This window comes from Pteropus medius, unplaced genomic scaffold (assembly GCF_902729225.1).
Source record: "Pteropus medius unplaced genomic scaffold, Ma_sr-lr_union100, whole genome shotgun sequence".
Taxonomy (NCBI): domain Eukaryota; kingdom Metazoa; phylum Chordata; class Mammalia; order Chiroptera; family Pteropodidae; genus Pteropus; species Pteropus medius.
In genome coordinates, this window is record NW_024354502.1 from 26,181,152 (window position 1) to 26,208,594 (window position 27,443).

The 27,443-nt window shown below is 37.4% G+C and overlaps 1 protein-coding gene across 2 annotated transcripts in view; it reads left to right on the top strand.

Annotated features, from left to right (window-relative positions):
- The window catches only part of UNC5D (unc-5 netrin receptor D), a 480,798-nt gene that overhangs the window by 334,863 nt on the left and 118,492 nt on the right, over nt 1–27,443 (top strand). For both annotated transcript variants that reach the window (XM_039853533.1, XM_039853535.1), the window contains exons 5-7: nt 23,925–24,105; nt 24,937–25,104; nt 26,837–27,001. In XM_039853533.1, coding sequence (XP_039709467.1) covers nt 23,925–24,105; nt 24,937–25,104; nt 26,837–27,001 — 514 coding nt within the window. The remainder of the gene's footprint in view (nt 1–23,924; nt 24,106–24,936; nt 25,105–26,836; nt 27,002–27,443) is intronic.

The following is a 27,443-nucleotide window of genomic DNA, read 5'->3' on the forward strand; positions in this document are numbered from 1 at the left end:
TTCAGAGTGGAATTTGGTACTATAGTTTGTCAGTCTCTATGAAAGAGTAAAGTGTGCATATGTCTTCTCATTTGTCCTATCTTCCAGCAGCTTTTAAGTAACGTAACAAACAGGCAGACAGACAGAGAAACACANGGGTATTTAATTGGTATCCAAGGAGACATAAATAGAAATAATGGACTTTTTAACTACCCTCTAACTCCTTTTGTACTTCAGATGCTCTATTAGAATAACATCAATCATTGCAGTACTTATTCATAAAAAGAAGCAGTATAGTCACATTTTAACAATAACTATTTTATAATAAACATAGTTTGGTATCAGGTGTCCCCAGAGACAGATTTCATTTTTTCAAGAAATTTCCAAAAGAAGCAAGAAGAAGTTGTTTCCTATTTAGTTGAGATAAAATTTATTTAAAAAATAATTAAAAATACAAGATAGAAGATGTTAAGTCCCAGTTAGGGGTTTAGACAGTAAGTGCTCCAGAAATTTTGAGGAGGAAGGTAAAATAGTTTGATAGAGACAAATAAGTTATTATGAGGAGGGCAGTCCATCCAGGTAGCATGGTATAAATCAGAGAAGAAAAGGTGCCAACAGTCAAATTATAACAAACAGCTACAGTGTGTGGGCTTTTGTCTAGATTTCATCAATTTCACTAGATGTAACTTTATATTCTATGTATTTATATGAAATGCAGTTTGATTTTGCCTGGGAATAACACTCAACTTGGGCATTGTTGAGATTAACCCTTTCTATGTTCAGTAGAAAGAACATATTACAATTTTCAAGTTAGACTTCTGTGATCCAGACATCAATTCCCACACACCCTCCACCCTTCGTCCCCACTTCTCCCCGACTCCCCGCCACAAGTCACCTTCTTCTTTGTTTGGGAGAAACAGAATGCCCCATATCCACTTTGAGCCATCTGCTCTCCTCTCAGTTGATATGGGGATGTCACAGTTCGTCATTCTCTTCCTCCAGTGCAGACTGCCGTTGCTCCTACCTCCTGAAATAATAGCATGTAAGAAGGTTTCAATAACAAGTAATTGTAAGTTGCGCAAGTAGTGCAGGGATTACATTCATTTCATTGTTCTTCAAACTTTTTATCTTCTTCAACCGAGTTCCACCGTTCCACCCATCATGTGTTTAGATTTAGTGCAGACTTACTCTCCTTACTTTTATCGAAAGACACAATAATCAATAAAATCAGGAGCAATTCTCCGAATTGCCCACTTCCCCAGGGAAGCTTTAGCATCACAGTTCAGAGTGGGAATTAAGTAGTTTGTCGTCTCTCAGAAAGAGTAAAGTGTGCATACATGTTCATTTGTTCATCTTCCAGCAGCTTTTAAGTAACGTAAACAGGCAGGTAGGCAGAAAACACGCAACTTACACTCCTCCCAGGTAGTGTGTTGCCACAGTGTCGGAAAAACACTTCTCTTCTCTCTCTCTCTCTTCTTTCTTCTTTCTTCATTATTACACAAAGACACACACACACAGACACACTTCACACACACACACACTTTTTTAAAATACTAGAACCAGTTATTTGATACCTAGTCTCTGTCTACAGGAAGGTCTGGCTGCAAGTTCGAAATTGTTGGAAATTTTTTGTTGTTTGTTTGTCGGCACCTTGGGCCAGATTAGATTCTAAGGTACAGTATGAATTTACACTAATCTCCATATGTGAAAGGAGGAAGTGTGGAGGTTTAGTCTTTATCCAAGAAACTTGAAGGGCTAAGTTAAGTTATAAATTATAATTACTGAACACTTCCAGCATTTTGTCTAGTATTGTGATTCTTTTCCTAGTACTTTAATATTAGTAGATCTACAAATTTGAAGAGTTTTTTCATCTTTAAGTAATTATTAAACCAACCAAGTAAAATATTATAACTTCGTGAGCGAAATTAAAATTTAAATGAGCTTAGAATATTAGGAAACAAGCTGAGAAAAGTTTAAAATAAAATTTTCTGTAACTTGTTACCATCAAAGACATAATGACTATACACATGTGACACAGGAAGGCATCTTAACATTATATGTAAAGTAACAAATGTTTGGGGGTTTTTTATCTTTCCAATCCTTAATAGAATTCACATCTTCTTAGGGTGACTTTGTTCCTCTTTGGAGCTGAAACATTATAATTATATTATATATTATAAAATGGAGAAACAACTTCATTTTCTCTATTTAAGAAATTATTAATTTTTCAGCATTTAGAAAAATTAAGTAGAAGTATATTATGTCTGCAAAAAGTATTTTATTAGTGATGTCTATTTATTATAGATACGTCATAACATACATACTGACATTGCGAAAACTTTTTTAAGTTGGGATTAAAATTGTGATCATTTTTCCCCAAATATATTGAAGTCAAGGAATATGTTGTCTTCTCGTTCCCATCCCATTTAACACTAGACAGAGTACAGGACATGTTGTAAATGCTCTATGAACAGATGGGTTGGTGGCCTGAGAGTACCCAGATGTTGCATGGTGTTATACAAAAAGAATAACTGATGTGATTAGATAGGGGAAAATAAGGAAGTAACCTTTTGGAAAGATTTGTGAGTGAAATAACTTTAAAATGTCTGATTACATAGAAAAAATGGAAGTCAGCATGATAGTCCATGGGGCAGCAGGACTAGAATAAATCAACAATGAAAATAAGAACTGGAGTGGCATGGCAGCATTATCTGAATGGCCAAAATTGTGTTATGCTATGCATTTTTAGCACACTGTGTTGCTTTTTCTTCCTTCCTTGGGCCTTAGGAATAGAAGCAGAAGCTGATTTATGAGTTGAGCGTCAGTGCGGAGTGTCAGATTTCTATAATGAGATTATATATTAAATCTAATGAAGGGAAAATATGCTTACCTAAACCAGATGACAGCGCCATGATTAAACGACTCAAGTTCCCTCAATGGATTTGTTTAGACAATATAGCAGGTACAGTGACCTCCTCTTCTCCTAGGTTTATGATCAGTTCTGTGAAATGAAGATTTATGTATTTTATTATTCCGATGACATAGCAATATGATCATAGAAGCAAACATGAACACGATGGAACTAGTAAACCAAGTGATATGTTCTGGATATTGTGGAGGTTTGTTTAGATTAATCACCTGTGTTACATTTTATGGTGACCGCTGACTTCCTTGTAGCAATTCAGTTATGCACCTCTATCCTTTAACTTAAATATTCAGGTACCTCTTTGTAAGCACTCGCATGCACGTGCTCACGCACACACACCACACACATACGCAGAAGTATGACCTCATGCTCCCTCTTGTAGGTGACAGCTATTTAAATGGGTATTATCCTCACAACAAATACACATTCAACAAGAATGGTTTCTAAGATTCCTCCACATTGCTGGAGCAGTGGAGAGAGTATTATCAAAGCCATGAGTAGTAATTGGACTCTTACAGGGTTAACACCTGAAAAGCTTGATATTTCCAAACTCTAAGCACACCCCACCACCACCACCACCACTACCCATTCTCAGAATAGAAAAGAATAAATAGAGTAGCAGTCAGCCCTGAGGGGGAAAAAAAAAGAAGGAAACCATATAAGTGGGATAATTTAAAAGAGATTTCATTTTACAAAACTTCTGTCCATTCCCACTTAGTCTTCATTTTCCCATTCTTGCCTGAAATGCCACTATTGAAGAGCCATTTTGTAGATTGAACCTTTTGCCCCAGTTAAAATGCACATATCCGGGGCTGTATCATTTATGCACTCTCCAAGTAATTATTTTCAGATCCTATCTCTGTGGGCAGAACATGATGGCAATAGTGTGATTAAGAGCACGAAAAGAGAGAAAAAGGGTGAAACAATGTATCTCGAAGAATAAGTTGTACCTATGTTGTGGTTTTGCCCAAAGCTGCCCATATGAAAGAAAGGAAGGAAGGCTGGCAAATGGGATTTTCTCTTAGTAGCTTGCTCCACTCACTTTTAGTAGCCCCACTGCTATTTTCTTAATATTCATGCATTTCAGGTCTGTGATCTGTAACCGAGACTTCATGGTATTTAGCATTGCCACCTGCAGATAGTTTTAAGAGCAACTCCATTAAAGATCATTTTCTCCTGGAGCAGTCTGCTCTCTGGTGATGTTTATCACCCAGCATTTAGTTTTGATCCTTGTAATGTATGCAGAACCAAAGACACCTCTTTATCACTCTGATTCTGCTGGGAGTTAGTTTCTGTTTTAAAAGAGGGAAATTGGGAAAGAAGGGAGCCAGAGGGGAACAGCATTGCATACATACAGCAATCCACTGAGATAAAATAACGCCAGGGAAGTAGACAATTAGGGAGAAGAGTTGGAAATAGATGGATTTCTTCCCCTTGGGGCTGTCTATTTACAGCCAATTCTGTGTGACAACAACCAACTGCCTACTGCCGGACTCTGGCTGGGTTCTAATTTCTCTTACTCCAGGAAATGATCTTACAGCAAATTATCATTCTGCCTCTCCACACATCTCTAGGCTTAAGGCGTATACTTAGAAGTTCTGATCACTGGCCGAGGGTCCTAGGTAGACAAGGACAATATAAAGATGATTTGTAATACCTCTGGCACTCCTTTTAGGTTAAATACTGAAAGGCATAGCTGAGGCATTTCTTGCCTTGGACAAGAAATGTTCATGGAATTCATTGGTGTGGAGAGGAGCTTGATTGGAAGGTACCAGCATATTGGATCCATTGCTCGTTTCCAGTGTTTGAAATAATGAGACCTCCTTTGCCGAGAAAATCTCAGGATCTTGAATCTAAGTTTTGGATTAGACATGTCAGTTCTAGTGTCTTCCTTGTTCCTGGTTTAATTTTTACTTTTTAAAAAATTATTTTTGATTTTAATTTTTAAAATTTTGTTCTGGTTTAATTTTCTTGTTTCTAATTAATCTTATTTCTGGTTTAAATCCCCAAGGGAGTTTCACAGATGGGCGGGGCTTGGGAATGGGTCTTGTATTGGCACTGTTTGATGGAAAGAAACCACAGAGAGAGAATTTACCACTTTCACATCTATATCTGAATGATTAATTTTTCTTCCCTTGACCCCGCTTCTAGGTTGATAGTTACGTCAGATTCTTGAACCAATCCTCTGCAAGGTTAGGGAACTCTGAGGAGCCCTGGGCAAACCCATTACACATGTGGGACACATCAGCCTTCCTGTCACCCCAAAGCAGAGCTTATTCATTTTCTGGCCCTGTCTTGCCACATTTTATCACTTTGGGGTGACCACCCTTAGTCACAAGTGAAGTCTATATCATTTAATAAACAAAACAATCACTGTATCTATTTAGTTAGATTATGATTTTTCTCACTCTACAGGCTTCTTGTCTGGGACTCTTGACTGGACCCCAGCAATGGCACTTGAAACTATTCTGACCAAGAGGGGACATTCCACTTATTTCCCCCTTCGTAGGGCTTCATTCCTGCCACTCCAGGTTCTATGGCTGAGGACCTACCATCATTTTGCCATTATCTTCTCATAGGTAAAAAGGGCAATGGGTGGCAAAACATACTTTCTACGCCAGGAGTGATTACTCTCATAAATGTGTATTGATTTCAGCACTTTCTCTATATGAACTGCAGAGGAAGTGTGTTTCTTTGTATCTCTTGCTTTTAGCAGAGTGACTAGGAAACAAAACAAAAGCTTGAAAAAAAAAATAATAAACTCTGCACAGTAGTTTAGACTGATCTAAGTGAAATCTGGTTCTGTAATAAGATGCAGTCTGGCAGCCCCATCTGTAGTTAGAGGTACAGATGACACTGGTGGAGTCAAGGCCGGCCCTGTGCGTGATTGAAGTTGCGGTAGTTCATAAAGGCGACGATGCCCTCTGGTGATATTGTATTACCACCAAGGTTCACAGGGATCGCAGATGTGTGTATGAGAAAGTGAGCAGCTACACTCCGTCTGTGATTTGTGTAAAATATGAGATTGTAAGAGTTGAGTCTTGGTTTAAGGCAAAATAAATACTTATGGGGAAAGCAAAAGGTCATATAATTCCAGGGTCCTGAGGGGGAGGAGGAGATACAGAACTCAGGTAACACCAACCCCTCCCTCCATTAATTTATCTCACCTGCACTAACATTTTCAAACAAACAAATCTGGGCTTAATGTACAACCCTAAAAAGGAAAGGAAGTCATAAACGGTCCATATGCAGTAGCAAGTTTGCTATTAAGAGGGGGAGGTTGTTAGATATATCCTTTAGGGTGTCATTAAAGGGATTAACTTATCACCAACCAGTGTGAACAGACACACCAATGAATGGATGGACTTGAGGTACTTCTGTGTGCCAAAAGACAGTGCTCAGGGCAGAGGAAAAACAGCTGACACATCCTTTGCCTTTAGGTGCCCCCGAGCCTGGTAGGAAATGGTTGTTTGATCATTTTAGCACCTCCCGGCCAACCAACCTCCCTGTCCTTACTCCAGTTCATTGCAGTCCAAAGACAGATCCAGTCAGCTCACGTTTTTTGCTGCTCTTAAGCACCAGATGGATTGACACTATTGATTGCAATGGTAGCTATAGTACGTTTGATGGGTTGAGCCTTTTGGCCTAAAGGTAACATGAGTATTCATAACAAGCCACCAAGCTCCAGGAAAATAACAAAGTTACTCTTTTGTCAGCATCTGTGTCTGTAAGTCTGTCTAGAGCCCTGGGGCGATGGTGATAGTGGTGGTGAGGAGGGTGACGTGTAGTGGTTCGGGTGATTGTGTGTAGATGTGATAGAGCCACCGAGAGAAAGACAAAGAGCAAGAAGAGAATGTTTTTGTTTTAGTTTTTTTTCAAAACGAGGGAAAGAATTTGATTATAATTATTCCCAAATATAATGCCCTGATTTCTATCCCAGGTACTAGGCACTTTGTAAAATGATTAAAAGAAGTACAGAGTGGTTGTTTATTCTGATGTGTCCTACTTAAATTAGGAAATGCAGATGAGAAGTGGTTAGTTTAAAAATAAAGAGTAAAGAACCTTCTACTGATTTTTATCTTTTCACAAGAACATGGTTTATAAGCCAAAAAGAACAGGCTATAAGGAAATGAGTTGTGACCACTAGCCAGATGTTGACCTTTTTTATATTAAACTGCTAACAGTTTTATCTTGCATCTAGAAAATGATTGATTGCTCTCTTCAAAGAGTGCTGACATTCCGGATGTGATACTTCTGATGTTTGTATACTCCAGATATTGACTACCGTTGAAAGTGAGATATATTTAAAGGTCAAAGTAGCCTCATCTTAACTTAGGAATTATAGTTATTTTATGGTTTGACCTGTAAAATGATTGCCACCAACCTGAAGCCCAAAACAAACATTGTTTTCATTGAAGATTACAGATTACTTTATTTCTCAAACCAGAAACACCGATTGCTGCATGTTGCTGGGTCGTCTGTTTAGCCGGGTAGGTGCAGTTGCTTAAATCAATGATCAGTTCTTAAAGTGTCCCATGGTACCTCAGCGATAACATGTATAAAACATGTACTTGACTTTAAGAATGTAGGACCCCTGATCTTAGTTAAGGCTGTCAGTTGTCCAAGGTAGGAACTTCTGAGTCGTGGATATTTCCCCAATTTCTTTATTTAACCTTTCTCTCATTTTCAGTTATCACTACTTATCAATTCTATTTATTCTGCATTTTGTCTTCCCCATCTTTCCTCACTGCCTGATCCAGGCCCTCATTATTTCTCTCTCAATGGAGTAATGACTTCCTGTCTGGCCTCTCTAATCCTCAGTGTCACTTGGCACCTTCCACATCGATGCCAGAGTGATTTTCCTTAAGCAAAATTCCTGTAGTTAAAATCCATCAGTGGCTTTGTTGTGCCTTCAGGGTTGAGTTTGAAACCTTTGAGCGGCGTGCAGGGCCCATATTAAACCTGCTATTGTTCTGGTCTCATCTTTTTGAACTACTGACTTTGCACCCTGAGTGAAGTCGCATGAGACTATATTATCCTGGAATCTGCTACCGCATTACATTAATATATTGCTTTACACTTTTACAAAAGTCCATTTATCCATAGTTTCATTTTCAACCTCCCAAGGTCCCTGCAAGGTAGGGGAAACAAGATGCTATTTTTCTCATTCTATAGAGGAAGAACAGGGGATTAACTCCACACGGATTTAATAAAGTACAACACAAAATCAACTCTTCATAATCTTTATGTAGAGTATAGAATTGTGCATTTTTTGTGTAGAGGTGCAGTGCATACTTTTAAAGTCTCGTATCCTACTGGTTTTCTGAACTCTAAATTCTTTTTGAACTACACACCCATTTAAGACGTGCACATTTAGTTTTCTCCAAATATTTAATTTCAAAGTAGGTTGTACTTTTTCAACAGTTTCGATCATGATTTTCCTTTGTTGAATGTGTTATTCAGGAATAAATCCATAATCGCCACCTCTTCCATACAACAGTTTATGGTGGACTGGGGTTGCAGGGTTATTTTATTTGCTTTTTTAGAAATGTACAACCTTGAAGCAATAATATGGAAAAGTAGATTTTTTTAAGGCAAATAAACTGCTAAATATGTTGCATATAAGCATGATAAAGTCAGAACACTGAAGGATAGGAGTGGAGAGAACCGTAAACTAATCTGTAGATTGCATAGGAAACAAGTGTCTCCCCTAGTGATATTAATGGAACATCGTAAGCTTATTTTAGTACCGAAATTTAAATTAAAAAGGAAGGAGGGGGTTATAGAATAGAGGCTTTTGAAAAATCTCATTTTCAGCAAATTTGAAAAAAAAGTCACGAGGGCAATTTAGTTTATTTTTTAAACATTCCCTGTAGTGTTGTGAAGACCTAACAGCGGCTTTGAGCTAGTTCATAAAAACCGAATGCAAGGAGAGGAGGATAAACTGGATAGAAACAAATAGGAAACCATCCAATTTAATTGACCAGGCTGATTAAAATGAGAAACATAAATACCCTCCCCATATGAGAGTATGTTGGATGTGCAAAGTCACTCCTTTTTAGGTTTCTCTTGGAATGTTTGTAACCCATGAAACTACCTGTGTTATTTAAAAAAATATAGAAATGAAAACCTCAGTTTTGTCAATGAAATTGTGTAGTCAACTAAAGCATGACACGTAAAATTCTAGAATTTTATCTAAATTTCCCCTTAAGTTTAGAGGTTGGAGTTTTAACACAATGACTCATTATCCATGAGCTACACTATGTAAGATTATACAAAAATTAAGGAGTTGTCTAAAAGAGTCAAGTAAGGACAGCTATGAAAATAAAATGCAATGTGAGACAGCCTGCTAACCATCTAGAAACAGAGTGTATTTTTTCTAGTTAATGCATTAGTTTATGATAAAGGATATGCAACTTAAAATAATTTGTTTAGTTCTTAGAGACCAGGAATATTACAAACATTTTGGGGAATATGTATTTGTTTAATGAAAATAGCTTTTTTATCTGCTTATAAAAATAATATAGATTGTAGGAAATAGAGTAGACTAGATTATGATAAAGTAACAAACAACCTAGAACTCTCGATGGCTTGAAACAACAAACATCTATTTCTCTCTCCTGTTACATGGCCATCACGTGTCAGCTTGGTACTGTGTTTCATTGACACTCTTACTATAGTTCCAAAACTAATAGAGTAGCCTCTCTCCAAAAAACTGTGAGCTGCTATGGCAGAAGGAGAGAAAGATCTAAAGAGTCTCAATAGGAAATTAAACACTCGGTCCTGGAACTGACAAGTCACTTCTACTATCATTGGCCAGCACAAGTGGCATGACCCCACCGAACTACAGGGGGACCAGGAAGTGCAACTATGCTTGTAAAGGAGAGAATCAGAAATGTTTGGTGAATAGCTCATACCTAAAGTTACAGCAATCTAGGAATCTATGCAGAAGAAAATTTTGATCACTGCAAATTTCACCACCCAAATAACATTTGATGACCTGCCTTCCAGATCTTTGAGTGTGTTCGAATATAGAGATAGTAGAAATGTAGTTTTATGATCTGCTTTTTACATTCAGTAATGCCTCATGGAGACATTTCCCATTCTATTAAAATAAATGTGTATTATTCTTTTTGATGATTGCATAGTATTTTATTGAGTAAAAAATGTGCATTATTGATTTGTTAATGAACATTTGTTTCCAGAGTCATCATTATTATAAACCAGGTTGTAATTAACATCTTAGCACCTATCTTGATTTTTACTGATGAGTATTACACTAGAACCAGTAAAATTCATATTTTCAGTTTTGGTAAAAATTACAAGATTGTCCCACAAATGGGATGCACTAATTTAGATTATTACCTAAGTAACTGTGAAAACATCCATTTCTTTACATTTTGCCAACCTATATAGTTTCAGTATTTGTCACGGTAATAAGTAAAACAGCAATATCTTTCATTTTCATTATTGGAAAGGTTGAACAACTTTTCACATGTTATTCGTTTATATTTTCTCCTCCAAATATTTAGCTCATCTTCTGTCGGAATGCTTGTTTCGTGTTAATTTTAGCATGATCTTTTTATATTAGAAACCAAGCTAATACTCAGTACATATTTGGTAGAACATACTAACCAGCATCCATTTTTATTCTATAGGCATCATATTGTACGTTTCAAAAAAATATTTAATATCTCCCCTGATTTTTAACATAACAACACTTTGTTATATGTCGTAAACATTTTTTCATGTTTTTCCTTTGTTTGGCATCTTTTTATTGTTCTGAACTTTTAAACTTTAGTAGTCTTTATGAATTTAGCTTTTACACCATGCAAGAAATCCTTCTCTACTCTAAAATTACAAAAAATATTCACCCATGCTTTCTTTTGTGCCTTCATTTATGGTACTTTTGTGGCTTCATTTATTATATTTTTAAGTATTTTATGTGCCTGGGGTTTGTTTTGTTGTAAGGAGTGGAATAGAGATACCACTTTATTTTGTAAGTGGCCTACGACTTTGGGGAAGTTTAGTGAATATTGAGGAAAGTGAACAGAGGAGAAAAGTGCTTTTACTATTATTAACTTGAAACATAACAAAGACAAGAGTGGAGTCTTTTCGTTAACATGCTATGTAGAAGGAGCTACATGTTGAAATAGAGCCTGGGACTTGACTTACACTCACCTTTTAGTTCAGTGGTGATTTTTCAAGTACACTCATGTACAACATAAGGACGTCTCCATCAGTGACAAACGGCAGAGGGTCATAATGGGGATAAAAAAATTCCTATCGCTTAGTGGTGACATAGTCATTGTAACATTTCTCATGTGTTCATGGTAATACTGGAATAAATAAAACTACCGCACTGCCAGTCATATAAAAGTATAGCACATACAATTATATATAGTGTGTAATACTCGATAATGATAATAAATATGTGACTGGTTAGGTATTCTCTTCACAATTGTGGAGTGTACCATTTGTACTTATAGAAAGTTTAATGTAAAAACAGTATGCTGGGTTACACGGGCAGCTGCCTCAAACATCGCTTGTTTACCCCATCTCTTGATTGTATCATTTTCTCTTGTGATTGATTTGATCTCATGGTGTTTGGTACAGTAACATGCTGTACAGGCTTGTAGCCCAGGAGCAGTAGGCTATACCATATAGCTGAGGTGTTTAGTAAGCTATGCTTCTAGGTTTGTGTACATGCACTCTATGATATTGGCACAACGGCGATTCGCCTAATGGCAAATTTCTCAGAACATATCCCTGTCATGACTATAATTAAAATATGTTTCTTTCCTGGTTTCCACGTTACATTCATTTCTGATTTCTCTCTTACCTCTGATCGGCAGCCTCTTATTCCCTTTTTTGATCTAAAGTGCTGCTTTTCTTCGGGTTGTACCTTAAACTCTTCTCTCGCCACCCCCATTTTACACTTTCTGCATGATATAATATATGCCTATTGCCTTAGATAAATTTATGCTGAAGACTGTGAAGTAAATATGCCCAAAAAGTAGTTGACTGCATAGATCTGGAGTTGAAGAAAGATCTGGGTCGAAGATGTTTGTTTCAATGCCTTGTATGCATCTTAAACTTAACTGTATGCATCACTGAATTAACTATTCAAGTACTTAACCTGTTTTTGTTGCCATGTTTGGGCTTTCTTCAGTTCTTTCTGCCTATTGATTTGAGAGTACTCTTTGTATGTCAGGGACCAAGGTGATATAGAGTAAATGCATATCTGTACAGCATCTAAAATTGACCTTTTCACTCAGTGTTCCTTCTATCACTTGTCCAAGTCAGAAAATAGGTGTCAAATTCTGATTTACCTGCCCTCAAAAGTTACAAATTCCTCTTCATTTTACCTCTTAATGCCTTATCAAGGCTCTTTACTGTATACCCATCCTAACCTTTCAGTTCACTCCATCACAGTCTCTTCCCAGGATTATTATCACAGTCTCCTACTGATCTCTCTGTTCCTAGCTTTGCCTTCCCCTCCCCATCCCATATATTCTATACATTAGTATCAAGAGTATTCTTTTTAATGTGAAATTATTTCACCAACCCTCCAAATTTTTTTAGTGAATCCCTATTTTCAGATGATGATGTTTAAATATTTTAATGTCAGGTAAAAAAAGTCACCTATCACTTTATTCTGCAAGAAAAAAAAAATCTAAATCTAATTTCACATGTTGAACATAAAGTATCTTAAGAGTACAAAAGTAGATGCTGAGTAGCCTTTCGAATATAAGAGGCTATAGCTCCAGAAGGTCAGTGAGCTGAAGATATCAATCTGGGAAACGTGCAGTGTGTCGCCATGAATGACACATGAGTCTGGTTTTATATGGTGAGACATCGAATGGCACGATATGGAGAAGGGCCTAATCCTGAGACTTGAAGAAATACAATACTTCATGTTTGAATAGAGAGAAAAACCAACAAAAGAAACAGAGCAGGAGTGGCCAGAGGGCTACAAAGAGAGAATATGTGGTATTTTAAAACCCAATGGAAGAGAAAATTCAAGATTGGCCCTCATTACCCCTGAAAGTCAAGTAATAATACAGAACCATGTGCACGGAATGTAGCAACGTGGAGATCTTCGATGACCTTAGCAAGAGCAATTTCAGTAAGCTGATGGGGTGGAAGCCAGATTGAAACTTGATGACGAGGGGTGAGTAAAGAATTTAAGAGAAATGACTATGAGAAAAAGGAAAGGAAGGATTTTTTGTTTACTTATTATCAGACACATAACGAGATGATCAATAAAAGTATAATGTCCACCTTTCTTTCTCCTCCCTTGTTCCCTAACTCCATTTTGGCCTACCATCCTTTGTAATAGTAAAACCTACTGTGTTTAGTTACAATAGAAATATCTTTTTGTCTCTTATTAATCTGCAATCTCTTGAGTATATCCTTAATGTTTGTGTCCTTAAGCGCTGGGCACACCATCTGTATAAAATCCTAGCTATTTACATTCAGTTGCCCTTTCAGTTATGTCTGACTGTTCTGTATGCTTTCCAGGTTGGCAGTGGTTAATAAAGCAACAGGTTCTATTTATAACAGAAAGGCAAATTGAAAAAAAATATATGAACAGCAGTGGGCCTACCTTTGCAAACAGCACATTTCTGCACAAAGAACTTTTTATTTGGAGCAGGTAATGATAGGCTTAGTCACAGTTTTATTCCTAATCAATATTTTGGAAAGAACATAAGAGGCGATGTGAATTGTCTAAAATTCAAAAGTACTATCTGAACCACTGATCTAGAGAAATTATCTATACAAGACTAGAGTTTGAATTTGTGTATTTTGCAGTTGTGTTATTAAGCATATTTTTTTCTTAAAGTATGTATTTTTCTCTTCTTTCATGATGGCTTTGTGTCTGTCAGCTGACAGGTAACTTGTATGGAATGGACAGTAGACAAAGGGATGAAGGATGAATAAGTACAGAGCCTTTTTTTAAGCACCGTTAACTCAGTGGCATCTACCTGGAATGTCACTGCACTTTGCTGATTTCATTTTGATAATGCTATAAGCTGGTCTCTGATAATTGCCTTTTGTAATTGGAACAAATTTATGATTATGCTAATTCATTCTCGGCCACCCAGTATATGGAAGCTGAGCTAATCCATACCTGTCTCTGCATTTCCTTTGTAGATCATTACATGATTAGCCTTTCATTGTGACTGATGGGATTGTTACTCTGAACAGATTTGATTTCTCAGATGGTGTGTATGTACATATGTGTAAGTGATATGTGTTTGCATTTTTTTATCCAGTCATATCTAACTCAGATCTCAGCATTTAAAACCAATTTGTGATATGAACATTTAGAATCTTTAATGCTTTAATATTTAATAAGATGGCTATTGTCTCAGCACTGGAGTATATATTACACCATAGCAAGGAACAGAAAAAGGGAATTGTTAATTAATATCCCCTCACCACCACCTTAAAACCTTATTTACATACCAGAAATTGTGGGAGGAAATGTGAGTACAGAAACAGTTTTGAGGCTCTTTGTAATCTGATTAGAGAGTTCTTCCCATCCTAAAATAATCCTTTAAAATGAAGTGGAATGTTATATTTTAGAACACTCCTTGGGATACCAAGCTTTGGAAGCCATCTCCTATGTGTTGCTTCATCAAAGATTCAAAACCAGAATTCCTTTTTCCCCTAGCAGATGGCAGCAAGCAAAGGTAGAATTAGCAAAGAGCAAGATTCGTCGCACTACGGAAAACACAGCTGAAAAGCGAATGGCAGCATGCACCCTCCCTTACAAACCGTCTTTTGACTGCCTCTCTCCATTCTTATGTTTCATCTGTTTAATGTTGTCTTTTCCCTCTGATCATCATTCTTGTAAATGCTTTACAGTAATGTAAACATGTCTCGGTCTTCGCTCACGACAGTGTTGCAGTTTCAGTGAACTACAGATCCAGAGTATTCACGTTCCCAGAGACCATTTACCTGTCAAAATGAATTTTAAAAAATAACGCGAGGCTCCACCTGACTTTCATAACTGAAATAGGGAAGCTAAAGGACAACACTGATCTGACAAGAGACACACAATGTCAGAACATAAAGTTCCGTAACCAGAATTCAGGCTTCTGCAGAGGTACTCGTGTCTGTCATTTCATTCAGCATCAGTGAGTGTGATGCTGTCTGTGATCATTAGGTTCCTATCATTTGCCCGGTTCTGCTGCCGTGGCTTCACAATTAAGCTGAATTTCTGCTTCCTTTTGTGATGCATAATCAGATAAGTGGAGCTAAATTGAAGAAACTGCAGTGTAGGTGGCTTTAAAATCAATCTGTACATTCTGGAAAGGAAAGGAAGACAAAGGAGAAACATGATAGTACTGTTATAAATAACTTGAAGGAAATATTAACAAGGGGAGAGGAAGACAGATGACATCAAATCTGGAAGTGGCAAAGCAAATAATGGTCTACACTAACACTGGAAGATAATATGTCACTGTGCAATGGTTAAGACCCAATTAGGACTTATCCGAATGCGCCAAGTCGAAGAGTGGGAAGTGTTAAGGAGTGGTGCCTCGTTTGGCCAATTAGAGACGTAAGAAAATTGCTAATGTCTTGTGGAAGAAAAATTACTTGAAGACTACTAATTCTGGTCCTACCATTTCTCAAGTATGTTACCTTAAACAAATCATGTAACCTGTAAAACGAGAATAAGATTTTCTTTTTTTTTTGGAGAGTGGTTAGTGATCATAATGAGAATCAAATGAGATGATGTATCAAAAAGGAATTTGTGCAGTTGCGAGTATAGAGACAATGACCAGTATCTCTGTGGGTTCTTTTCCTTTTCTTCGTGATTACAAGACACCTGCCATTTGTTCAGAATCACATTCTTGCTCAAACAGGGGAAAGGCCAGAAATGCGTGCCCCTTTTCTCAGGAAATAAACTGCTTTCCTATAAGTAACCCAACAGCCTTAGATATAATTGGCCTTCTTAAGTATTTTAAGACTGCAGCAAGATTTTTATGAACTACTTGCTCTACTCACTTTTGCTCGTCACTAAAAAGCAAAATGAATCACTGGATAACGTTGAGAGGGCTATCATACTTCTCATGCTACATATGGACAAATATTAAATTTACATAATTGTAGTTATAAGTGACATGGAACATATTAGTTTCAGGTGTACAAGATGATGATTCACTATTTGTATACATTTTTAAATGATCACAATAAGTCTAGTTAACAACGCTTTACAGAGTTACAAAAACACTTTCTCATGATGAGAACTTTTGAGATATACTCTATTTTATAACTGGAAGTTTGTATCTTTTAGCCTCCTGCCTCTGGCAATGTCGTGTCTGCTCTCTGTAACTATGAGCTTGGTTTTGGTGTGTCTTTTGTTGATTCTACATATAAGTTAATATTATTTTGCAAATAACATAGTCATTGTACCCAAGTCTGGCAAATTGTACTGATGACTGAGCACAATGGTTAAAAGCAAGACTTGGAGTCAAATTTTGATTCAAATTCTGGCTCTACCATTAACGAAATATATGACTTTGGTCAAACTATTTAACATCTGTTTCTTTATATGTAAAATGGGAGTGATAAAAATGCTGTTCACTTCATAGAAATGTTTTAAGGATTAAATTAATACAAGACTGCTTAAAAGAGGACTTAGTGTACAAGAAATGCTAGATCTCATTTTTAGGCTAGGAAATATCAATTTGATCAAAACTTGTGATTTAAAATGAATGAGAAATTTATTGATTAGATCCATTTCTTAGGGTGTGGAGGTCTAGAGGTTTTCCCACGCTTGCCGTGGAACCCCATCTTCACTCTGCCTGCCCCAGTCTGCCCCGACTCCTGTCTGCCATTCCAACTTAGCCTTTCACAAGCTGGCGCATGCCTCAGCCTTCCCTCTCTCCTCACAGAAATCCAGTTACACCTGTTGTTTGGTAAGATGATAATGGCAAAAAGTTTGACAGGTTTTGTAGGAATGACCACATTGTGAACTACTGTGGCCTTCCAGTGTTTCCACGACTCTACCTCTCATACCCCCGTTACCCCCTTATGTAGCCTGGCCTGTCCACCCTGTTGCATCAGATAGGTTTGCCTTCCCAAGCCATCTTTAGTTGTAATGGAGGGAGGGGGGTGAACATTTATTACTCCGTACGACTCACCTTGAGTAGCTACATGAAATTTGACATGAGACTGTAAGATAGCCATTATAAAATATTAGTGACTTCCAGAATATATGTGAGAACAACTAAACTAAGAATGTCTCTTTTCTAGACCATGTGTATATGCACAACCTGGGACCTAATAATATCCCTCCCCCTTGGCACCACCCCAAAATACAATTTCAAGTTTTATTGTATGTGTATATCACAGCAGCTTCTAAATTTGCGTGTACCTCTCAATTTAGGCTATAACATTTATTTAACAGGTGCCATTGAACATCCTCCGAAATAGGTTCTATTTAATATATAAGAAAATTTAAAATATTTCTCATGTTCTGAAGAAGCTTGCCAGGGAGCAGCACAGAAAGAAAATGATTACAGGCAATAAGTAGATGGATTGAGAAGCTTCAAAAGTCATAAATCTGAGCAACTCAATTTTATACTGAGTCTAGCAAATCCTAAGATACAGGACTGGAATTGAGGGATAGAATCACTTGTTAAATAATATCAATAAATAGTGCTCATTGGCATTTTCTGTGGCATATGAAGGGAGAGTTCCAAGTTGATACTGTCTAGAATCAAAAGACAAAAGGCTTTGGATCCTGCATGGGAAGAAACTTGGCCTATTAAAGTTGCTTTTTCTTCCCAGTCTTGTCGCTCCCCTTTCCCCCACCCCAAATGATCAATAACATCAATCATCTTCCCATTCTCTTATGGACTCTTAAGAACAAGAACAGAAGTGTGAGAATTCTGACATACTGTCTGATGGACATAAACATTTAGGTGTAAGGTTTATGTATATACATACTAAGATGTCTTTGACAAAAGGTCATAAGAGGTGAATTATTAGGACTCATGCAAACATTTTCAAATGTAACTCAGGTCTCAGATAAACTAATCTTCCGCAAAGCATCAATCCATCACTCTTCCAAAGGAGGTTCCCTTCCCGTCCAATTACACCATGCTGCCTATTGTTGAGAAGAATCTATAGGCTCGTCAATTACATACCTTCTGTCCCCAGCTAACCAGAATGACTGATCAGGAACTGATCATGCTGTCTGGCACGAAATCTAATTGTCTTTGATGGTCTGCTTTCACAGATTTGTTTATAAACTGGAAAAATCTACAAATTGCAGACCATCTGTACATAACACTATGCTAATGGATGCGAGCATCCTGCAAATCCATAAGCTCATTACCTCTAAGTAACTAGTTTCTTCATATGCTCCTAACTGGGATTGTCCCTGTAAACCAAACAAATAGAAACCAGATGAAGAATTGTTTCTTTGAGGGTGAACAACAACCTTCCGGAATGTTAAGCCTTTCTGTCAAAGAGATGACCTGTTAGCATGAAGTCATTTGGATCAATGATACCAAATGACCATTAGCCTCAAAGGAGGTCAATATATTGATCCCATAATGCTAATTTAAAAATTTGTATTGCTTTTGTTAAGAGCTTAATTAGGGCTTTCCAGAGTTGGCAACCTCTTGTAAAGAACTTTCTAAACTCAGTTCACATACCATTATGATACTTATAGAAAGGATGCTATACATAAGTTCAAAAGTTCTTTGATGCTTGCCAGTCATTTTCATGAGAAAGCCTTGAGAGTGTGCAATGACACATATGAACTATAATATTTTAGGATGATGGGAGTATCAGATTTAATGAAAAGGAATTAACTTCATAAAAGGATATGAGCTCCTCTGTGATAACATGCACTAGGCACCGGAAAGGTTTTGTAGTATCTGTGGAGAAGAGGAAGTAAATCTACTTCTGGTTCACGGATATGTTATGTTTGACTCTTAATATATTTTGTAATATGAGCCATCATGTTAGAATCAAGAAATATTAAAATACACTTCCTTGGCTTCTCGTGAAAGATGGAAGATCTGGTTACCTGGTAACAGCAGTCTGAACCTGACTGGTGGCTGCACTTTTGCACAGGTTGTGTGATCTTCATTTTGTTACAGTTGCCACCACTTCCACACACATTCTGACACAGAGGTTAAATACTCCATAATTTTGAAGACCACTGATACATTAAAAAAAAAAAAAAAAAAAGATTTTTTAAGATAAAACGAGTTCATTGGTATTTTTCACTCCACTAGCACTGTTACTTTTTTTAAATACTCATATCTATCTAAAGTGGGAAAGCAAAAGGAGACAAAACACGATAACATTTTTTTGAAAAAATTGAGAGTGAGCTCATTCCTTTATGGAAATGAAGAACAATCTCTTGTCTTTAATATGCAAGCAATGCACATGGATGTCCTGCACCCAACGTCACTTCAGTAATTTATGTTACTTCTCTGGCCCCCAGGACCATTTGAGTTTGCAACAACTGGTGTTTGGAATGCTTTTTTTCTATCTTATTTATTAAACTTTCTACATTTGGAACACTTAGCTCATCGAAAATGTTTTAAAATTTCTCTAAGTGACGAAAGCGTAAATCCAAGAGCAATTTTGTCACTTTTATAAGCCCAGAAAATACCAAACTAATTTCCTCATAATGATCCTGCCATCAGTTAAATGCATAAACTATTAAGTTATATATAAAGAACAGTCCCATAGTTAGGAGTCTACTAATGTGCTGATTATTTACAGACATAATTGGATTGATGGACCTGAGTTGTGACACCATAAACACCAAGTATCCAGAATGTATGTATAACTGTGACACCTCATTCAGCCTCTATCAATGTTTTTTTCAAACTATGATCTGGGGAGACTCAGTAGTAGACCACTGTATATGCCCATGGTACATGCGGATGGCAGGGTCAACTTATACGGGCATATCTATCCCTACGAGGCGCGATTGACAGAGAAAGGGAAGGAAATGAGTGATCTCCCCTGGAGTTATGCAGACAGGGGTCCTGAGTATGGCCAAGCTTCTTCAGCTTAGGGCCCCCTCTTCCGAGGTTGCGATACCCTCACTTTTGCATCAGTCATAAGATCTTTCCTTGTTAATCTGTTTTTCATTTTAAGCTTCAGGTAAACTTTGAGGAAATGTTTGATAGCAAAATATAAATCTGAAAACTGCTACATGAGAGATATTTTTAAGATAAAGTGATTTTTTTCATATTACTAAATAGCTTTTCCTTGAAGGTGCCACAATTAACCAACAGGAAAACTTACCCAAAGTCTTTTCTTAAAATCTCTGTAAACATATTTCCTTCCAATCATTTTTCATCTTTGAAACACGTATATATACACATATTTGTGATTTGTTTTATAAATTTATGATAACACTTAACAATTTTGCATTTTGACTCGTTCATGTCTTATGAGCATTTTCTGTGTTCAGTGGTTGGAATCATGACTTTTAATGCTTATATATTACTAAATCATATAGTTGAACCAGGATTTATTTAAACAAAGCTCTATTATTTGGCATGTAGCTTTGACATGTTCTTCTTTTATCTACCAAACATAATGTATTGTGGTTAATTTTTGTTTTAGTCCTAACACTTTCTTTGGTAAATTCCTGGGATCATAATCAGAAGAACAAAAGTCATTACTTATATTTATGACTATCAGGTGGAAATAAGTACTACGAAGTAAATGAAAGCAGGATGGGGGGAGCAGAGGGAACTTGGTGTATTAAAAAGGTTGTTAGGCAAGAGCTCTCTGAAGAGAGAACATTTGATCTGAGATCTAAATGAAAAGTGGGACTGAGTCATTGGGAACACCTGTGGGAGAGGCCTCTGGGCAGAAGACTCAGCGGTTGTTAAGGCACTGAGGTTGGAACTCAGTTTGAGCTTTCTAGGACAGGAAGGAGTCGATAGGGCTGGAATGAAGTGAGCAGAAGTTGTCTTGAGGATCAGAGGTGGAGAATTGATTAGGGAGCTAGACTTCAGAAAGACTTTATTAGACTTGGTAAGTATTTGTGATTTTATTCTAAGTGGGAATTGAGCCATTGATGGATTTCAAGCTAGAAAATGACATGATCTCATCTCTTTGTGGAGAATCAACTGTGGAGGCAACAATAGAAGCAGCAGACAGCCCTGTTCCTTAAGAGGCTATTGCCGACATCCCAAAAGAGAAAAAAAGTTAGAGCAGTGATAGAGGAAATGTCTCATTCTCTGCACTTTTGGCAAGAATCAAGCCAATCGCAAGAAATGAAAACTTCATGTATATGTGCGTCTGTGTGTGTAATTTTTATCTTTGTATTTTGGTAGGAAAAAAATTTCACATTGTTTAATTATTGGTAGTGTAGAATATTCAATTGTTTAATTGCCACGGTTTTTTTTTCCTTTAATAAATCGTGGACTTATCTTTATGCCATGTTACCTAGGATAGGATTTTATCAATTTATATGAGGTGATATATATATTATGGTTTTTAAACTCTTCAGATTATTGTTCCTCAGATTATCATAATATTAACCTTTTATCCATCAAATTTGTGGCAAATATTTTCCTAGTTCGTTGGTCACTTAGTCATGTGTATGATTTATTTTTATATCAGTTTTTAATTTGAAGCCAAACCTCTACTTGATGATTGTGGCTTTAATTTCCTCTGGGCCAAGCTTTGTTAGGAAAGCTTTCTTTGATTTCCAGGTGCTAGGACTTATTGATTTCACCAGGGACACTGCCCTAGGACTCTTTCTGGTCAGTTAACTCACCAGGCATAATTTACATATGGACCAGGCCAGATTTTCTTAACTTCCTGACCAGCTGTTTTGGGAGGCAGTGTATAAGGGAAAATGACTGAGTGGGGACGTGCAGGAACAACTTTTTGGTGCTACAAATGGCAAGAATAGAGAATTAACAATCGGAAAAACAGGCAATTTCCTCTGAATTTCTGAGCCAGGAGGAGAGTGGGAAGGAACAAACCTCTACAGACCTACTTTTAGCAGACCAATTTGTTCTTTCCAGTAACATAGCAGTGATGGTGATTTTAAAAATCCAATCATATTGGCTTTACAGTAAGTGTTTCATCCCAGATATTGGTTGACAGTATTACTCCCAGCTTTTATTTTTGGGGGACGATGTGCGTTTACTCATTTATTTTTATTGTACCTATAAAATATAAAATCCATGAAGGAAGAAACTATGCTGGTTTTGTTGATCTCACTTTACCCAACTCTCAGGACAAGCTGACATTCAATAAATATTGGAATATTCATTTGTCAGATGACTAAATGAACAACTGTGAAATATGCACCGTTAGTGGAGAATGGAGGACATTTTGTCACAGACCGGTGGTCAGATGTAATTTAAAATTGGTTGCACTGTCCTGCTTTATTAAAACAGATCAGTGCTTTTGGGCTCTGACTCATTAGCAGTCCCACACCTCCAGGCGGGAACATTTTGATGCCAGCAGGAGCTGCTGGGGTTGGTAGCCATCTTGCTTCATTACTTTATGGCCCTGTGTCGTGTTGCTTTTTCAGTTCTTGATGTTTTAAGGCAGATCTCAGATCTCTTTTTTCGGCTATTTGGTATCATTTTCTTTTCTAAAACTGACATTTTCTAGGGTAGATACAGGATGGTGATGATTTTTGGTACTCAAAACTCATTGATGGGGTGGTACTTGAGATAAATGTCATTATAGGGGATCATTACAGGTTTTCTTCTGATGAGTAAATCCCTTTTTATAGAGACCAAGAATTCCTTGTTAACTAAAGGTATATAACAGATGCCACTTGTTTGTTGGTGATAAATTAGAATTCTTTAGATTTAAACATGAAACGAGGCATCTCATTCTAAAACCAAGTTTCAGTTATGCTTATAGCGGGCAGGGTATAATCAAAAGTCCCCTGGTGTATATGCTTCTGTGTGATGTCTTTTGGTGTAGTCACTGCCTTTGTAGTTTTTAAGTAACTATTAAAGTACTGTGTTTAACATATGCTGATAACTAGAGCTAAATGGTTACTGTCAAATAAGTGATGTTTCTCGTGCTACCAAAATGGTGGGAGAGGATGGAAATGTATAGATGTGGGAGCAGAGGACAAAATGAGGAAGGAAAGCAGTTAGTTCAAGGGAAGACTGGTCTGCTCGATGAAATAGGAGAGCTAAGGGTGGTGCACCCTACCTGCGGGGAGGATCTAGGGAGCAGAAGGTTCTATCTGTATCTTCTTCAGGTGTCCAAGGAAGGAGAAGTTTGGACCAAAGATTAGGGTGAAAATGGAAAGAAGAAAATAGGTTCTCCAGGAGCAAGCTAGAAAAATCAAATCAGATGAGAATGGCCCACACTCAGAGGATGTGAGACGTGAGTTCCTCCAGAAGAAAGAATGAGCCTTAAATGTGTCAGGCATCTACCCTGGCCTAAATGTCCATTAAATCATTGAAGGAAAAACTTATACCCAAAACTAGAGAAGATTGAAATTTGAACTGAATTTATCTATGATTGCCCAAATCTGTATTACATTAGCCTTTGTACATTATCACACCTTTATTAAAATTTTCTTTAAATGCAAAAGTATTGACTTGAAATCTTTTCTGACAGCGTAATATCCTCTCAAAGTACAAGTTCTGCACATGTGTTGATCTTCTGACTCCATTTTGCACTAGTTTTGAAACATCGTCAGAGTTGTAATAAAATGAAATATAATGAAATGACCTAATTGCAGTCACCTCTTTTCTCTCTTCCACTGCATTTTTAGAAAATGGGTCAAAGTCAATAGGATATTTATGTCCTTTTCCTGCTTCCACTTTATTAACTTGAGTTTTCATTTCCTGAATATACCAAATTTACTAAATAAAAGGGATGAGATAGGAAATGAGGAAAAAAGCATTATTCTTGCTCTGTTAGGTGCATCTCTCTGCTACACACCAAAATTACTCCCCTTTCAATTCCAAAACAGTTGTTTTGTTTATAATGACTTATAAAGTTAGTATTCCTTTCTTTCTTCTTATAGGTGGAATGGCTGAAAAACGAGGAGCCCATCGACTCTGAACAAGATGAGAACATTGACACCAGGGCTGACCATAACCTGATCATCAGGCAGGCGCGGCTCTCGGACTCAGGGAATTACACCTGCATGGCAGCCAACATCGTGGCCAAGAGAAGGAGCCTGTCAGCCACAGTGGTGGTTTACGGTAAGACCAGCCCAAAAGCCAGGAATGGATAGGGAGGATGGAAAGCAGAGAAGTAGATGTGCATTTTATTAAAATTTTAACTTTTAGAGCCAAAAGGTCTTTGGGGGTCATCCACTACAGTGCTCTGTCCTGTCACTCCCATTTGGCAGGTGAGAACACATTCCTGTTGCTATTAATGTTTGCTCTTCCATCTGATGTTGGACTTCCGTGAGATAGTGACATTCCAATCTCTCTCTTTTAAAAACTAATTTTAAGAGCTGTTTATTTTCTTCTCTTGTGTTTATATTTGAAAAGAATCGAGGTGGGCAACTTCTGCTTCCTCACCCGCATTCTCCCCAGACTTTCTGTGGGCAGTTCCTCTCCTGGCATATGAAATCCACCAAAAAACAAACATTACTTATTTGCCGAATATCTCAGGTATAGTATAAAAGAAACCCCCAGCTATTTAAGTAAAGGCATTCCCTTCCACAGTACAAGAGCCCTGGGGATTTATTTTTGAAGCACTTAAAGTAATAGAAATTCAAATGCTGATATTTTCTTCTTATACTCTACATTTTCAAGTGCTTTAGAGATATGTTGATGAGTTCTATTTTTTCATAATTTTCCTGCAAAGAAAATCATCTGTGTGTCTCCTCATATCAGATGAGTAGACGGAGGGACAGGGATGAAGCCCCACTGTTGCCTCAAGATGGAGCAGCCAGTGTGGGTCTGCAGAGTTTGTTGGTCCCTGGATGCCCAACTCGCAACACCTGGCACAGTGGCTCGCACATAGTAGGCAATCAGTAAAAACCTTTCTCCTTTTTTTCTCCCCTCCCCATTTTTCTCTCTCAGTGAATGGAGGCTGGTCTTCCTGGACAGAGTGGTCAGCCTGCAATGTTCGCTGTGGTAGAGGATGGCAGAAACGTTCCCGGACCTGCACCAACCCAGCTCCTCTCAATGGTGGGGCCTTTTGTGAGGGAATGTCAGTGCAGAAAATTACCTGCACTTCTCTTTGTCCTGGTGAGATATATGTAGATTCCCTTTTCCTTCTGATCCACCAACACTATTAAGCTGGTGTGAAGCATTCAATATAACCTTCTCAAAGTTACCCCTCACCCAAGTTCTTAGAATAGGGCCTTTGTCCAAAATGCTAATGTAGAAGTCAGTACCTCTGGGTGAAATGCCTCTGTTTAGGGGCATACATATGTGTGTATATCTTTAAATATATATGTGTATATATACATATACTCAGATGACCCTGGACACTCACCATCAATAAGCCAAATGCTTTGAAGTATTTTTATACCACCTGTGTTTAGTTGGGCTAAGCCATCCCCTTCTCTCCTTGGGTTCTCCCATTTTGTGGCATTTATGTGTATAATTGCAGGGATTAAGTGAGTTGTCTGTAAGGAAAACAGGTACCAAAAATCTGACCCTTTATCGTCAGTTACCAATCAACTAACTTTGAGTTTCAGCTTTGTATTTACGATACAATTGGCAGAGATTGTATAGTATCACAGCAGTTTTAGATTTGATGTATGCTTGTCTTCCTTTCCGAACAGAGATTTCATTTGCCAAATGTTGCTTTTATAAGTTCTTTTGTTCATCACTTACTGGCTTTAACTGAATTTATACAATGAGAAATAGGGGAGCTGGAAGATGGCTTTATGGAATGCATATCCTCCCACTGAGAAATAAGTTGATCTTGGGTCACACATGCTTATAAAACATTAACTCCAAAGACCCTGGACTAGAGCCTTGTGTCTAAAATTTCAAATCTAGTTCCACTCAAAGCTAAAGTGAGTCTCTCATCACAGGATATTCTTGGAGTTTCATTTTGAACTCATATTTTATTGAGTGCTTACTATGTGCCAGGTACTATGCAAGATACTTTTACACATGCAACGTCATTGAACTCTGTGTTGTGAGTTTTATTCTCCTCCATTGGCAGAAATAATAAAAGGCTAAGTGACTTTCTCAAGGTTACTTGGCCAATAAATTGACAGAAGCAAGACAAGGACTCAGACATTTTGCTTCAAGTTCAGTAATTTGTATTACCCTAGTCCTCACTAATTGCTCTAGATTAAAATTTTTCAATATCTTAACCCACATTAGCATGGTTGGACTATTCCTAGGAGGTTATGGGACAATTGCCTCAAACAGCTGCCATAATCTCTAGGGTTGATTTTCAGTGGAATTAAATTCAGTCTGTTCATTTCTACATACAGCAGCAATCCATGACCCAAGAAATTCTTTTTATGTAAGTCCTGGTATCTTGGGGTTTGACCTGTTTTAGTTTAATACTATCAATATATATGGGTTTAACTTTTTATTGTTCAGGGCCTTTTAGAGCTTACAGATAGTTCATTCTGCTCTCTGTCAACACACAAGGAAGTGACATAGTAACCATTGGTTACTGCACATAGTTACCTGTCCATCTGAGATGTACTTGGGCATGAAAGACTGGGAAAGAATGGATAATAGCATTATTAGCCAACCCAAGGGCACTGGTAATTTGAATGCTTGCCTAAATTCAGTAATTGGTCTCATCCTGAGAATTACACCACTGCTTTTGCTAGCGTATCTCTTTAGGAAAGAAACCATGGAGAGAAGATAAACGAATATATTTTGTTTTTGTTGTGGTGGTTATTTCTTTGAAACTCATCTTTAAGAACAGCAGCAGTCCTGGGGTGAGTCTCCTGACAGCTGCCTGATTCATTCTAATGATGGTTCCTTTTGCTTTCCTTTGAAGTGGATGGGAGCTGGGAAGTGTGGAGTGAATGGTCAGTCTGCAGTCCAGAGTGCGAGCATTTGCGGATCCGGGAGTGCACAGCACCGCCCCCAAGAAATGGGGGCAAATTCTGTGAAGGTCTAAGCCAGGAATCCGAAAACTGCACAGATGGTCTCTGCATTCTAGGTAACACCTTCTGTTTAACATCTTCAGTGTTTGTCCATAATATGAAAACATCATAATCCTAATTTGGTTAAATAAGTTAGCAGAAAGCAAAATCTCCGAGAACAAAAAGAAAATGGGTGAAAAGTGTAGAAAAATAAATGTGTTTTTTTAGTTGAGATGGGATAATTTTAAATATGTTATCATGGTAAGTTTCATAAATGTGTGCACTTACTAATTTCACCAGGTGAGGTTTTAAGAGAAATGATTTAAGAAAATGTTTTCAATTTTTTAGCTTAGCAAGTTTTTGTTTTTTTTTTTAGTAGCCACCATTTTTAAGTTTGATGAAATCGATACTGATCACCATGTTTAATAATCTTCAAGACCATGATTTTTTGGCAAGGGACATGTGTTATGACTGTATGGTAATTTCTATGGCAACACAAATTGTGGGGGGGTGGGGAGA